Source organism: Phyllobates terribilis, unplaced genomic scaffold (genome assembly GCF_046119375.1).
Source record: "Phyllobates terribilis strain yellow unplaced genomic scaffold, ASM4611937v1 Scaffold_4__5_contigs__length_816908805, whole genome shotgun sequence".
Classification (NCBI taxonomy): domain Eukaryota; kingdom Metazoa; phylum Chordata; class Amphibia; order Anura; family Dendrobatidae; genus Phyllobates; species Phyllobates terribilis.
Genome location: NW_027362764.1, coordinates 645,515,107 through 645,528,208, shown reverse-complemented (window position 1 = coordinate 645,528,208; position 13,102 = coordinate 645,515,107). Strand labels below are relative to the sequence as shown.

Here is a 13,102-nt window from a genome sequence, read left to right as displayed (position 1 = left end):
TAGTTTAGGTAGGTGACTAGCCCAGTCTGGGCTAAAGACCACAATGTCGTCGAGGTAGGCTGCGGCATACTTCTTATGTGGGGCTAGGATCCGATCCATAGCCCTCTGGAACGTGGCTGGGGCCCCCTGTAGTCCGAACGGCATCCGTGTGTATTGAAAACACCCATCAGGTGTTGAGAAAGTCGGCTTCTCCTTAGCCATCTGGGACATGGGGATCTGCCAGTAGCCCTTCGTCAGGTCAAGAGTGGTGATGTACCTTGCCGGTCCAAGCCTCTCGATGAGTTCGTCGACGCGGGGCATCTGGTACGCGTCACACTTGGATACCTCATTCAGCCGGCGGTAGTCATTACAAAACCTCCACTCTCCATTGGGTTTCAGCACGAGGACGATTGGGCTCGACCACCCACTCTTTGACTCCTCTATTACCCCGAGGTCTAACATCCTCTTCGCCTCAGCCGAGATCACCTCCCGGCGTGCTTCCGGAATCCGATACGGCTTCAGATTCACTCATACGTGCGGCTCTGTCAGCACGTCATGCTCTACCACTTGAGTATGCCCCGGCAACTCTGAGAACAGCTCCCAATTCCGCTGTAGTAATTCTCGACACTGTTGCTTCTGGGCCGGTGATAGAGTCTCTGCAATAGTGACCTCCTCCACCTTGCCTTCTGGTGTGGCTCCCAGGCAAGGAGTTTCCACAGGTTCACGGTCCCGCCACAGCTTGAGCAAATTTACGTGATCTATTTGATGCGGCTTTCTTCGGCCAGGCTGGTGGACTTTATAATTAACCTCGCTGACTTTCTCCACCACCTCGTATGGACCTTGCCATTTGGCGAGGAACTTGCTCTCGATGGTAAGGATCAGCACCAAAACACGGTCCCCGGGCTGGAACTGTCTTAGTCTCGCAGACCGGTTATAGACCCTCGCCTGGGCTTCCTGCGCCTGGAGGAGATGTTCCTTCACGATGGGCATCACCTTTGACATTCTCTCCTGAAACTGGGCGACATGTTTGATGATACTCCGGTGTGGCGTGACTTCAGCCTCCCAAGTTTCCTTGGCGATGTCTAGGAGACCTCTTGGATGCGGCCCATATAGGAGCTCAAATGGAGAGAAGCCAGTGGAGGCTTGAGGAACTTTTGTGACTGAGAAAAGCAGAAATGGGAGCAGGTAGTCCCAGTCTCGCCCATCCTTTTCCACGACCTTCTTGAGCATCGCCTTTAAGGTCTTGTTGAAGCGTTCCACTAGGCCATCCGTCTGTGGATGATAAACCGAGGTCCGAAGCTGAGTTATCTGAAGGATTCTGCAAAGCTCCTTCATCACCTTGCTCATGAAGGGGGTTCCTTGGTCTGTCAGAATCTCTTTTGGCAGACCTGTCTGAGCAAAAATATGGACCAGCTCTCGGGCTATACTTTTTTACTGGACGAGTTCCTTAGGGGAACCGTTTCAGGGTATCGGGTCGCATAGTCCATGACGACCAGGATATATTGGTGGCCCCGAGCTGATTTAACTAAGGGGCCCACGAGGTCCATGGCAATCCTTTCCAAGAGAACCTCTATCACAGGTAGTGGGACTAAGGGGCTACGGAAGTGGGAGGAGGGAGCGGTTATTTGGTAGGTGGGGCAGGACCTACAATAGTTTTGAACTTCTCGATTACACCCTGGCTAATAAAACCTTCTCAGTATCCTCTCCTGAGTTTTCCCGACCCCTAGGTGTCCCCCCAGAACATGTGAATGTGCCATATCTAGCACCCGCCGTCTGTATGGCCCCGGCACTAACAGCTGTTCCACTATCTCACCGACCCTCAGTTTGGCCACCCGATATAGCAACTCCCCCTGAACTGCAAAGTGGGGGAGTCTGGTGTCGGCCCCTGGCACTTGGGCAACCCCATTACATATAATAACCTGGTCGAACGCCCCTTTTAAGGTCAGGTCTCGAACTTGAGCAGTCCCAAAGTTCTCTCTGGACATATCTAACGCAGGGAGGTCGGCCTCCTCGGTCACCGTCTCACCCTCGTCACCGACAAGGACGCACAGTGGGAACTCCTCCATCTGAGACTTCGTCGGGGGCTCTTCTTCAAGGACCTGGCTTTTCCCCATGCTACTTAGTCCGGTTCCCTTCCCCCACAAGTCCCAGAATAAGGAAAAATCACGGCCCAATATGACGGGGTGTATCAGGTCCTTCACTACCCTGACTTCATGGGACTGGGCACCACATTCTTTCCCTACTGTCACTGTGGCCATGGGATAGTCCTTGGCGTCACCATTGATGCACCGAACGCCCAGGGTTTTGGAAGGGATCAACTGGTGTGGAAGGGTTGCTCTGATCAAGATCACCAGACTCCCGGAGTCCAACAGCCCAAGCACTTTTACTCCATTAATGGACACTGCACACGCTTGCGGCCCTTCGCCGGGTCGACAGTCCACGCTACAGGCTGGATAGGCATAATAGGAGACCCGTCTGCCTAGGCTGCAGTCCATAGGCTCAGGGGATATTTAACACCTGGCGGCTACATGTCCAGGGTGGTGACACCGCCAACAAACTATATCTTTACCAACCGTTCTAACGGCACCTTCAGTGGGAGTGGGACGTCCCCCAGTGGTGGCTTTAGACCCCTTCCGTGCTGAACCCACCCCCTTTTGGGTATCCCAGTAGGGAGAAGTGACTGTATCCGGTTTCCCAAGAGATCTCTCAACTACCTGGTACCTCTCTACTAGGCCGATGAAGTCATCTGCGTTCTGGGGATCACCCTGGGCAACCCAGGTCTGTACTGGCTTGGGAAGGGAATGCATGAATCTGTCAATCACCACCCGCACAACCATCTGGGCCGGAGTGGAGGACTCCTGTTGTAGCCACTTCTGAACAAGATGCAGGAGGTCAAACATCTGCGAGCGAGGGGGTTTGTCGCCAGCATACGCCCAGTGATGAACTCGTTGGGCTCTCACCGCCATATTTACTCCCAGACGTGCTAAGATCTCTGTCTTTAGTTTGGGATACTCCTTAGCATCTTGCAGCGCCAAGTCAAAATACGCCTTCTGGGGTTCACCCGATAAATATGGCGCCAGAACCTCTGCCCACTGTGCTGGTGGAAGTCTCTCCCGATCAGCCACCCTCTCAAAAACAGTCAGAAATGCTTCTACATCATCCCCAGGGGTCATCTTCTGCATGGCCCGCCTTACCGCCTTCCTGACGTGAGAATCATCAGTCGGCCCTGAGGGTGTGGCGGCCGCCCTGCTCTGGATGGCGTCCGCAAAAAGTTGTATCTGCTGTTGCTGGTGCTGCTGCTGCGACTTTTGCTGCAACTGGATTTGCTGAAGCAACAGTTTGGTCGTCTCCTGGTGCTGCTGCTGCATGCTCTGCTGGGCCTGCTGCATACTCTGCTGGCTCTGTAGGTGTTGCTGCTGCATGCTCTGTTGGCTCTGGACCAGGTGCTTAATGAGCTCCTCCATGCTGCTGGACTTCTCTGGCTGGCTGGCAGCCTTCACCCAGGACATCCACCAGTCTTTGTGGCAGGTACACGTGTTCCTGGAATCCTGCACGCACTCTCACACCAACTGTGGCAAGACGACTCGCTCGGCTCTCGCGGAGGCAGACTCAGGACACACGTTTTCAGGTTACCTTTCTGCTGGTTTATTATCTGGCATAAACTCATGCAGGGTTCCGCAGGAAAAATAAACAAGACCCCTCTGGGTTAAACGGGAAAACAAAACAAAGTATAGCTCAGTCCATAGGTGAGCGGGTTCCGCCCGCTCTCGATAGCATAAACTGCACAGGTAACAAGCTCTGCAGCTTCCACAATACTGTCTGGAGACTTCCCTCTCCAGACCACACTCCAGAGAAAAAAAAAAGGACTGAGCTTTTACACATTGCTCAGCCACACCCTGAGGGGAGGTAGGGGGAATGGCTTCCCTCCCTCTTTGCCATTCCCATAAAACCGCACACCCTTTAACAGAGTAAACCTACCAGCATATAACACGCTGGCAGAAAAATAAAGTAGGTCTTAGTTCACACAGGAGAGCATCCTGAGTGACACATATCTCCCCTCACATATAAAACCATTGACACTGTCACACTACCAATAGTTACATTCTTACTTGACTTATTGTATAATGTAGGTTTGGATCACAATATAGATAAAAGTATTGAGACACATGCACATCACCTCCATGAGTTTTTATGACATCTTATTATAAGTCCAAGGGTATTACTATGGAGTAAGTCCCATGTTTGCAGCTATAATAGCTTCTACTCTTCTGTGAAGGTGTTAAGGGCTCAGCAGGTGAAATTATTTCTCTAAGCTGAAGGTCTGGGTGAGCAGCAAAAGTGGAAATGGTCTTGAAAGATGACACATGGATCAACGAGGACCAGGACTGCAAATATGCAGGATGGCAGACAAATAAGCAGAGCAGGTAGCACTAAATGAAGCTGAGGCGGATATGTGGATGCACACAGAAACAGTAACTGTTGCTGCAGTTTCTAAATCCTTCCATTTTCAATAATATTTCTCACAAGTGATGGTGGAATATTTAGGAGTAGAGTTGGCGAGAATCTATTTGTACATCCCATTTTGTTTGATTAGCTGGCCTGGCACATCATCATTTACAGTATTTGCAGTGAAATGTAAAATATGGGTTATTACCATCACAAAAAGGGCAAAAGCTTTTTCTTCCGATTCAGACAAAATCAAGAATACTTCCTTTTTTTTAATTGACATTGGAAAAAATAAGTCCCTTACTTTTTTAACTGTTCAGGAATTTACAGACAGTTGGGAACGCTTGACAAAATGCTTGTAAATGTATGCAGTCACTTGATCTCATAGTAGTCACTAATAAGAAATGCCCCCACAGTTGTAAATGGGAAGAATGAATACTTTCTGGAATTGTTTCTTCATTTGTTTCCATTTTCTTGCAGTGAATTTGTGGAGTGGCTTCTGGAAATTGGAGAAATTCACAAACCTGAAGAAGGTGTTAACCTTGGCCAAGCTTTACTAGAGAATGGAATAATTCATCATGGTAACATTTGCATCCTAAAACACATTCTGCCTAATATTAAAGTTAGAAAACAAGTATTTCTTCTTTAAATGTATGTATTAAAACTTATAACATCTGCGTGACAGCGTGGCAAATCAGTGATGTTCATGGGCGGAGACGATTTTTTGTCGCGAACAAGCCGGAACCACGAACACGAACCCGAATTTGAAATGCCGAACAAATTCGCTCAACACTAATAGTAACCCGCCGTGCCCCGGAATTGACTGACAGCAGCTCAGCATTAGGGTAGGCTGTCAGTCAGTGCCGGGGGTCGCAGTTACAGCTGCTGCTCAAAATGCACAGAGTGGTGACTGAACCAGCGCTGGCACCACCCCCGTGACTGAAGAAGTAATAAAGTTAATTTCCTTTCAGCAGCGGGGGTCTAAGTGTGGGCGTCAAGCAGGTTCAGAACCCTATTAACATGCAGATTAACCCAATATCTGCAGAAGAATAGTGTTTTTTCTTGGGACAGTTTCCATTTAAGTCTTTACAACTTCCACATATGTCCACTGGTCGCTTGGGGAACCCTCTGTGCCAACTGAGAGTTTTCATAGATCTTGTTGCAATGGATCTCATTGCCATTTTAAGAATTAATTTCATTAGTTGGGGCGGGTAAATCAAGAAATGGAAAGATAGTGTTTGTGGTGATGCCAAAAAATGTGTGAAAGTGCTGATAAACAGAAGTATAAATCTATAGCAATAAAAAGAATGAAACGACTTACTGAGTAAATACATTCAACATATAAAATGCGTCTTCGCAATTGGAACAGATGTTATAAACTTTTCACAAAATAGCTTTCTAACATTTTAATGACTTGCTGCATACCTCAAAAATGATGTACACATTCCTAAAGGACGTGCTTGTTTTTATGAGCTGCCTCCATAAGAGCGTTGCTGGTTTACAATTTAATACATTCATTCTTTTAGTTGAGCTTTCTTTTCCGCTTGGCTGATGTTTTAATGAACGCGGTACACAAATGTATTGAAATGTAATTGCTTTTATCTAGGGGTTGGTGCACTCTACTGATGTGAAACTAATCACAATTTTGTTTCATCTGAAATCTTAATTAGTTCTGTCTTTTTGTTAGGTGTGACTTACTTGTATCATTCTGTTTCCGAATACATAACAGGACAATTATAGATGACAAAGTTGAAGTCAAATACTGTTATTAATGTTCCCACGATGCTTTTTGCTTCACTTGGTAAAGAATAATGGATCTATTAAATAACACTTGTTCAAATATTTTCGGTATCACAATAATGTTGACACATTTGGGTTCATTTAAAGAAAAAAATAATGTAGAGTTTCAATATGTATTCTAAAAAAGACATTCTTAAAGGGGTTTTCCCACGATCGAAAGTTCATTTTAAAAATTGTCTGTGTCTGACCGTGTACGGAATATACCACATCTCCTGGGCAGGGAAGGAAGCAAAAGAGTATACAGACATTACAGCACGGGATCGCAGAGGATTCATTTTGTGAGGTAAAATATTGTTTAAAAACAGGCAGTGAAATGTTTTACCTCACAAAATGAATCCTCTGCGATCCCGTGCTGTAATGTCTGTATACTCTTTTGCTTCCTCCCCTGCCCAGGAGATGTGGTATATTCCGTGCACAGTCAGACACAGACAATTTTTAAAATGAACTTTCGATCGTGGGAAAACCCCTTTGAAAGAAATCTGTCAGCAGGATTTGACTGCAAACAATATATATGGTCATGTAGCTCTTTCAAAGACACATCCAGTTTTAAAGTGAACCTGTCACATTGAGAAATGCTATTTACTTGCCGATAGAGGGTTAATAGGCAGCACGATGCCTCATTGGTTAGCTCTGGGGTCCTGGGTTCAAATCCCACCAAGGACAACACCTGCAAGGAGTTTGTATGTTCTCCCCGTGTTTGCGTGGGTTTCCTTTGGGTTCTCCGGTGTCCTCTCACACTCCAGAGACACACTGATAGGGAATGTAGATTGTGAATCCCAATGGGGACAGCTATAATGTCTGTAAATCTTTGCGGAATATGATGGCACTTTATAAGTGAGTATAATAAATCTGTAGGCAAAGAGAGATTAACCCCACATTAGCCAGTTTACTGGAAGAGCAGTGGCAGGGAGAAAATGAAGCTTTATTCTCCCTGCATCTGCTCACTTCCACTAATCAGAGCAATGTAGGGAGCGATTGCATTCATCACTCACTATACAATGAGCACGGCTGTAATCACTCCCCGACACTTATATTGCCTGCTTTGCACATACATTCTGCACATACACTGCAGAGCAGGCTGTCAGTCAAAGAGTCAGAGAGTGATTACAGACACACTCACTGTGTAGTGATGACTGTAACCGCTCCCTTCACTGTCCCGATGAATGGGATCGAGCAATGGCAGAGAGAATAAAACTTCATTTTCTCCCTGCTGAAAGCTGCACTGACAAGATAAAGACAAGAACCTGTCGTACCTACAGTTGAAACCAGAAGTTTACATACACTATATAAAAAGACACATATGCATGTTTTTCTCAATATCTGACATGAAATCAGAATAAACCTTTCCCGTTTTAGATCAATTAGGATTACCATAATTATTATTTGCCACATGCCAGAATAATGAGAGAGCGAGAATGTTTTAAGGCATTTTTATTACTTACTGCAAAGTGAAAAGTTTACATACATTTCATTAGTATTTGGTACCATTGTCCTTACCCTTAAACTGAATGACTTAGGTGAAACGTTTGGGATATCTTTCCACAAGTTTCTCAATAGTCGGTCGGAATTTGGGCCCATTCCTCCTGACAAAACTGGTGTAACTGATACAGGTTTGTAGGTTGCCTTGCTCGCACCTGCCTTTTCAGCTTTGTCCATAAATTTTCAATAGGATTGAGATCAGGGCTTTGTGATGGCCACTCCAAAACATGGACTTTGTCATCCTTAAGCCACTTTGTTAGCATTTTGGCAGTATACTTCGTGTCATTGTCCATTTGGAACAACCATTTCCGCCCAAGCTTTAACTTCCTGGCTGATTTCTTTAGATGTTGCTTTAGCATTGCCACTTAATCTTCTTTTCTCATGATGCCATCTATTTTGTGAAGTGCACCAGTCCCTCCTACAGCAAAACAACCCTACAACATGATGCTGCCACCCCTGTGTTTTACAGTTGGTATAGTGTTCTTAGGCTTCCAAGCTTCTCCCTTTTTCCTCCAAACGTAACGATGGTCATTATGCCCAAAAAGTTAAATTTTAGTTTCATCGGACCACAGGACATGTCTCCAAAAAATGGGGGACATTATACCAGGATTGGGACACTTTTCCAATATAGGGAACATTATACCAGAATGGGGACATTATATCAGAATGGTGAATACTATACAAATGATGGGGGACATTGTACCAGAAATGAGAGATTATACCAGGACTGGGGACATTATACCTGAATAGAAGACATTTTACCATCATAGGAACATTATACCAGGATTAGGGGCATTATACCAGGATGGTGGACAATATACCAGGATTGGGGACATTATACCAGAATGGGGGACATTTTACCTACATGGGGACATTATACCAGGATGTGGGACATTATACCAGAATAGGAACATTATACCAGGATGGGGGACATTATGCCAGGAAGAGCCCCAGGATGTGGGAAAATGTTATTTCATGGGACCTAGGAAGGGGGAGAATATTACAAGAAGGAGCCAGGACGTGAGACATTATTAGATGGGAGGATAACACGTACAGTTGACATGAATCTGACATGAAATCAGAATAAACCTTTCCCGTTTTGGGACAATTAGGATTACCATAATTTTTAATATTTGCCAAATGCCAGAATAATGAGAGAGAGAGAATGTTTTAATTCATTTTTATTACTTGATGCAAAGTCAAAAGTTTACTTACATTTCATTAGTATTTGGTGCCATTGCCTTTAAACTGAATGATTTGGGTCAAACTTTTGGGTTATCCTTCCACAAGCTTCTCAATAGTTGGTCGGAATTTGGGACCATTCCTCCTAACAAAACTGGTGTAACTGATCCGGATTCGTAGGTCGCCTTGCTCGCACCAGCCTTTTCAGCTTTGCCCATACATTTTCAATAGAATTGAGATCAGGGCTTTGTGATGGCCACTCCAAAACATGGACTTTGTCATCCTTAAGCCACTTTGTTAGCATTTTGGCAGTATGCTTTGGGTCATTGTCCATTTGGAAGACTCATTTCCGCTTCAGTATTGCCACATAATCTTCTTTTCTCATGATGCCATCTATTTTGTGAAGTGTACCAGTCCCTCCTGCAGCAAAACAACCCTACAATATGATGTTGCCACCCCCGTTTTTCACAGTTGGGATGGTGTTCTTAGGCTTCCAAGCTTCTTCGTTTTTCCTCCAAACGTAACAATAGTCATTATGCCCAAACAGTTCACTTTTAGTTTCATCAGACCACAGGACATGTCTCCAAAAATTAAGGTCTTTGTTCTTGTGTGTATTTGCAAACATTAATCTGGCTTTTTATGTTTCATTTGGAGCAATGGCTTCTTTCTGGCAGAGTGGCCTTTCAGCCCATGTTGTTACAGTACTTGTTTCACTGTGGTTATTGACACAATCTCACCAGCTTCCGCCATCATCTTCACAAGGCCTTTTGCTTTTGTCCTTGGGTTGATATACAGGTCAGACCAAAGCACGTTCATCTCTGGGACACAGAACCCATCTCCTTCCTGAGCGGTATGATGACTGGACATTCCCATCTTGTTTGTACTTGCATATAATTGTTTGTACAGATGAATGAGGTACCTATGGGTATCTTGAAATGGTACCCAAGGATGAGCCAGACTTGTGCAAGTCCACAATTCTCTTCCTGATATCTTGGCTGATTTCTTTAGACTTTCCCACGATGCTGCACAAAGAAGCAGTGTGTTTCAGGTGTGCATTAAAATACATCCACAGGTGTGTCTCTAATTAACTCAGATGTTGCCAAAAACCTATCAGAAGCTTCCAAACACATGACATCATCATATGGGCAGTCCAGTATTGTTTAAAGGCATAGTCATCTTAGTGTATGTAAACTTTTGACTTTGCAGTAAGTAATAAAAATGCCTTAAAATATTGTCTCTCTCTCTCTCATTATTCTGGCATTTGGAAAATATTAAAAATTATGGTAATCCTAATTGACCTAAAACGGGAAAGATTATTCTGATTTCATGTCAGATATTGAGAAAAAGATGCATATGTGACTTTTTATATAGTGTATGTAAACTTCTGAATAGTAAGTGACTCAGAATCATGTCCCCAACACATCTGATAAAATAAACATAATGTGGCCAACCCTGTTAAGTCATTCTGCAGAAAGTAATAGACCATGTAATAGGAGGAAAACGGTGCATAATTTTTAATGAAACTAGTGATGAACGAGCGTTCTCGTTCAACCCTTTAAATGAGCATTCTCGGGTGCTCGCTGAGTATTTGCGGCGTGCTCCGCATCTATTTTTGAGCCACCGCGGCTGCATGTGTCACGGCAGGAATTGCCTAACAAACAAGCAATCCTTGCATGTGTCACAGCTGTTAAACAGCCGTGACACATGCAGCCGCGGCGGCTCTAACATAGATGCCGAGCATGCCGCAAATACTCGGCGAGAACCCGAGCGTGCTCGTTTAAAGGGTTAAACGAGCACGCTCGCTTATCACTAAATGAAACCCATTTGCAAAAAGGATTTTTAGCCTCAATTGCATGTATTTAAGGAAGAAAAAAAATTGTCACCAAAGGTGGACAACTCCTTTGAGTTGAACCGAATTGGTAACACTTGTCTGCTTCATTCCAAAAACAGATCACAGCTGCAGATATTCATCTTAGAAAATACAATCTTTTAAAAAAATATTATTACTATTGCTTTTTGCAGTACCATTAATACCTGGTCACTATACGCTTGAATAGTAATGAACTCTTTTGCCTGCCAAATCCATTTTTGGTACCATGAGAGACAGTGGTGGTAATCTGCCGGAGTCCTCTGTCGTGAAATGCGTTGATCATTTCTCTAGTACTCTGGTTTTCAGCAAGTCGTTCTTTTTAACGTGGAAAGCCTTGTTTTGGTGAAGGCTGTACTACATGACATTCTACTAACAGCTGGAAGAAATAACTGCCAGCGATCAAAGTACTTCATAGCGGATGTAGGTCAGCATGTTGTGAGCAGCTTTGTTCTGTTATATCATTGTTGCTGCAGTCAGTATATCAGTAGAAAATCTGCGTCCTGCCCAGTGATCCTACACGGCGGCTGGTCGACTGACACCAAGTGGATGTTTTGACTTAGATGAACTCCGCATTCTGATCATAAGTGAACCTCTGGTTCTAAAATATATCCATGTAAAATATTAATGGATTATACAGCCATAAATCTGTACAGTGTCAGGGAATCATGGGGAGTTTGAATTTCTTCAGCTATCTTACTCCTTTTTTAGATTATGTCTATTGAATACTAAACCAAAATGCTAGGAAATTGCTGCTTATGCCATTTGTTACTGACTCGCCCCCTGGGCCGTGGGGCACTTGGATCCGTGCAATAGGGGAACGATGGGGGTAGTAGTGGCAACCCGGTTCCGTGGCTCAGGGTGGTCAGACCAGTGGTAGTCCGTTATGTGCTGATGTTTATGTCCGACTACGCCACCCGTGGATTGCGGCTATTAGGAACCGCCGCTGCATGCAGACCGCTGGGGCTGATGAGGTGTGCAGCTAGGGTAGTGTGACTCCCCACGGGAAGAGTGCGGCCCCAGGGCAGTATAATGGATGGTGGGAGTGATGGTGGTGAGAGTCCCAGTGCTGATAGTGCTGGAGGAGCAAGGAGCACGCAGACAACAGGTTGCAGTCCAGGGTCTTTACTAGAACAGGTAAATTGACCCACAAACAGTCCCGGCTAGGAGGGGACCTGGATGTCTGAGAGCAACGGGGAAATTGGCCCTGGTCAGGATGAGGGTGTAGGCCTACCGTGCTTTCTGTGCTCCTTCTGGCTATCTCCTCCTTATAGGGTAACAGCCCACGTTTCCGAGCTCTCCGTGTATTCTAGCCTGTATGGCCTGCGACGTGGGTTCCTTTCTGCTCCCAGCCTTGTACGGCTTTGCTGGTCCCTTCTGTTGTGGCAGGGCCTCCAGGCTTCTTAGGCCAAGGAATATACAGTCCCCTGCGAACTGGTTATCTGCTGGAGAATGTGGAATCCTCCCAGCCTCAGACACCAAAGTCTGGTAAATTAAGTCCGTTATCTGCCAAGACAGGCTCTCTTCGCCTCTTGTCTCTGGCTTGTGGCTCTCCTACTGCCACACTTCCTCTTAGGTGCAATACAACTGTCCCTCTCTGCTCTGGGACCTGAATCCTGAGACAGGTCGTCCAGTTCTCCCTAACCCTGCCCCCAGTACCAGCTTTTATAGGGGCAGCCTGCTCCCCCTACTGGCCTGAGACAGGAGGTACTGCATGCTAATGTTCCCCTGACTAGAGAACCTCCCCCTTGCTCTCAGACACAGCTTTATTACATTTTGTGGCATCCAGGCCAGGGTGACACATTACCAAAGGTTAGTACAGGATGACTGCAATAAAAACAAAACAAGAAAAACTGTGACACATTTGTAATCAGGTTGTATTTGGTATTGCAGCTAACTTCCATTCACTTTAGTAGACATGTGCTACAATGCTAGACACAATCTACAAACAGTTATTGTTTTTGGATGGAAGCAGCCATGTTTTTCTACTGTTTAACAACCATCTAAACAAATTGGGGCACCAGTGAAAAACACTAAAATAAAGTACCCATCTGTTTATTAAAATGGCCTCATAATAAAGTATATCTTAAAGGGTTTGTTTAGAACTTACATAACAATGCCTTATCATCAGAATAGGAGCTACAAAAAGCTGTTCGGTAAGATTACCAGATGTAAGATCCCACCTTTCAGAAATTCATAACCTATCGTAAGTTTAGGAGCTGCACATATCATCAGTGGGAATGCCAGGTGTAGGTTCTTAAAGGGAATCTGTCACCAGATTTTTGCTACCTCATCTAATGTAGGAGAAGAGACCCTGATTCCAGCATTGTATCACTTAATTTACTGGGT

General features: G+C 45.1%; 1 protein-coding gene across 1 annotated transcript in view; it reads left to right on the top strand.

Moving 5' to 3' along the window:
- Positions 1–13,102, top strand: part of PREX2 (phosphatidylinositol-3,4,5-trisphosphate dependent Rac exchange factor 2) — a 538,104-nt gene that overhangs the window by 210,707 nt on the left and 314,295 nt on the right. The window contains exon 11 of the mRNA XM_073679425.1: positions 4,906–5,006. Coding sequence (XP_073535526.1) covers positions 4,906–5,006 — 101 coding nt within the window. The remainder of the gene's footprint in view (positions 1–4,905; positions 5,007–13,102) is intronic.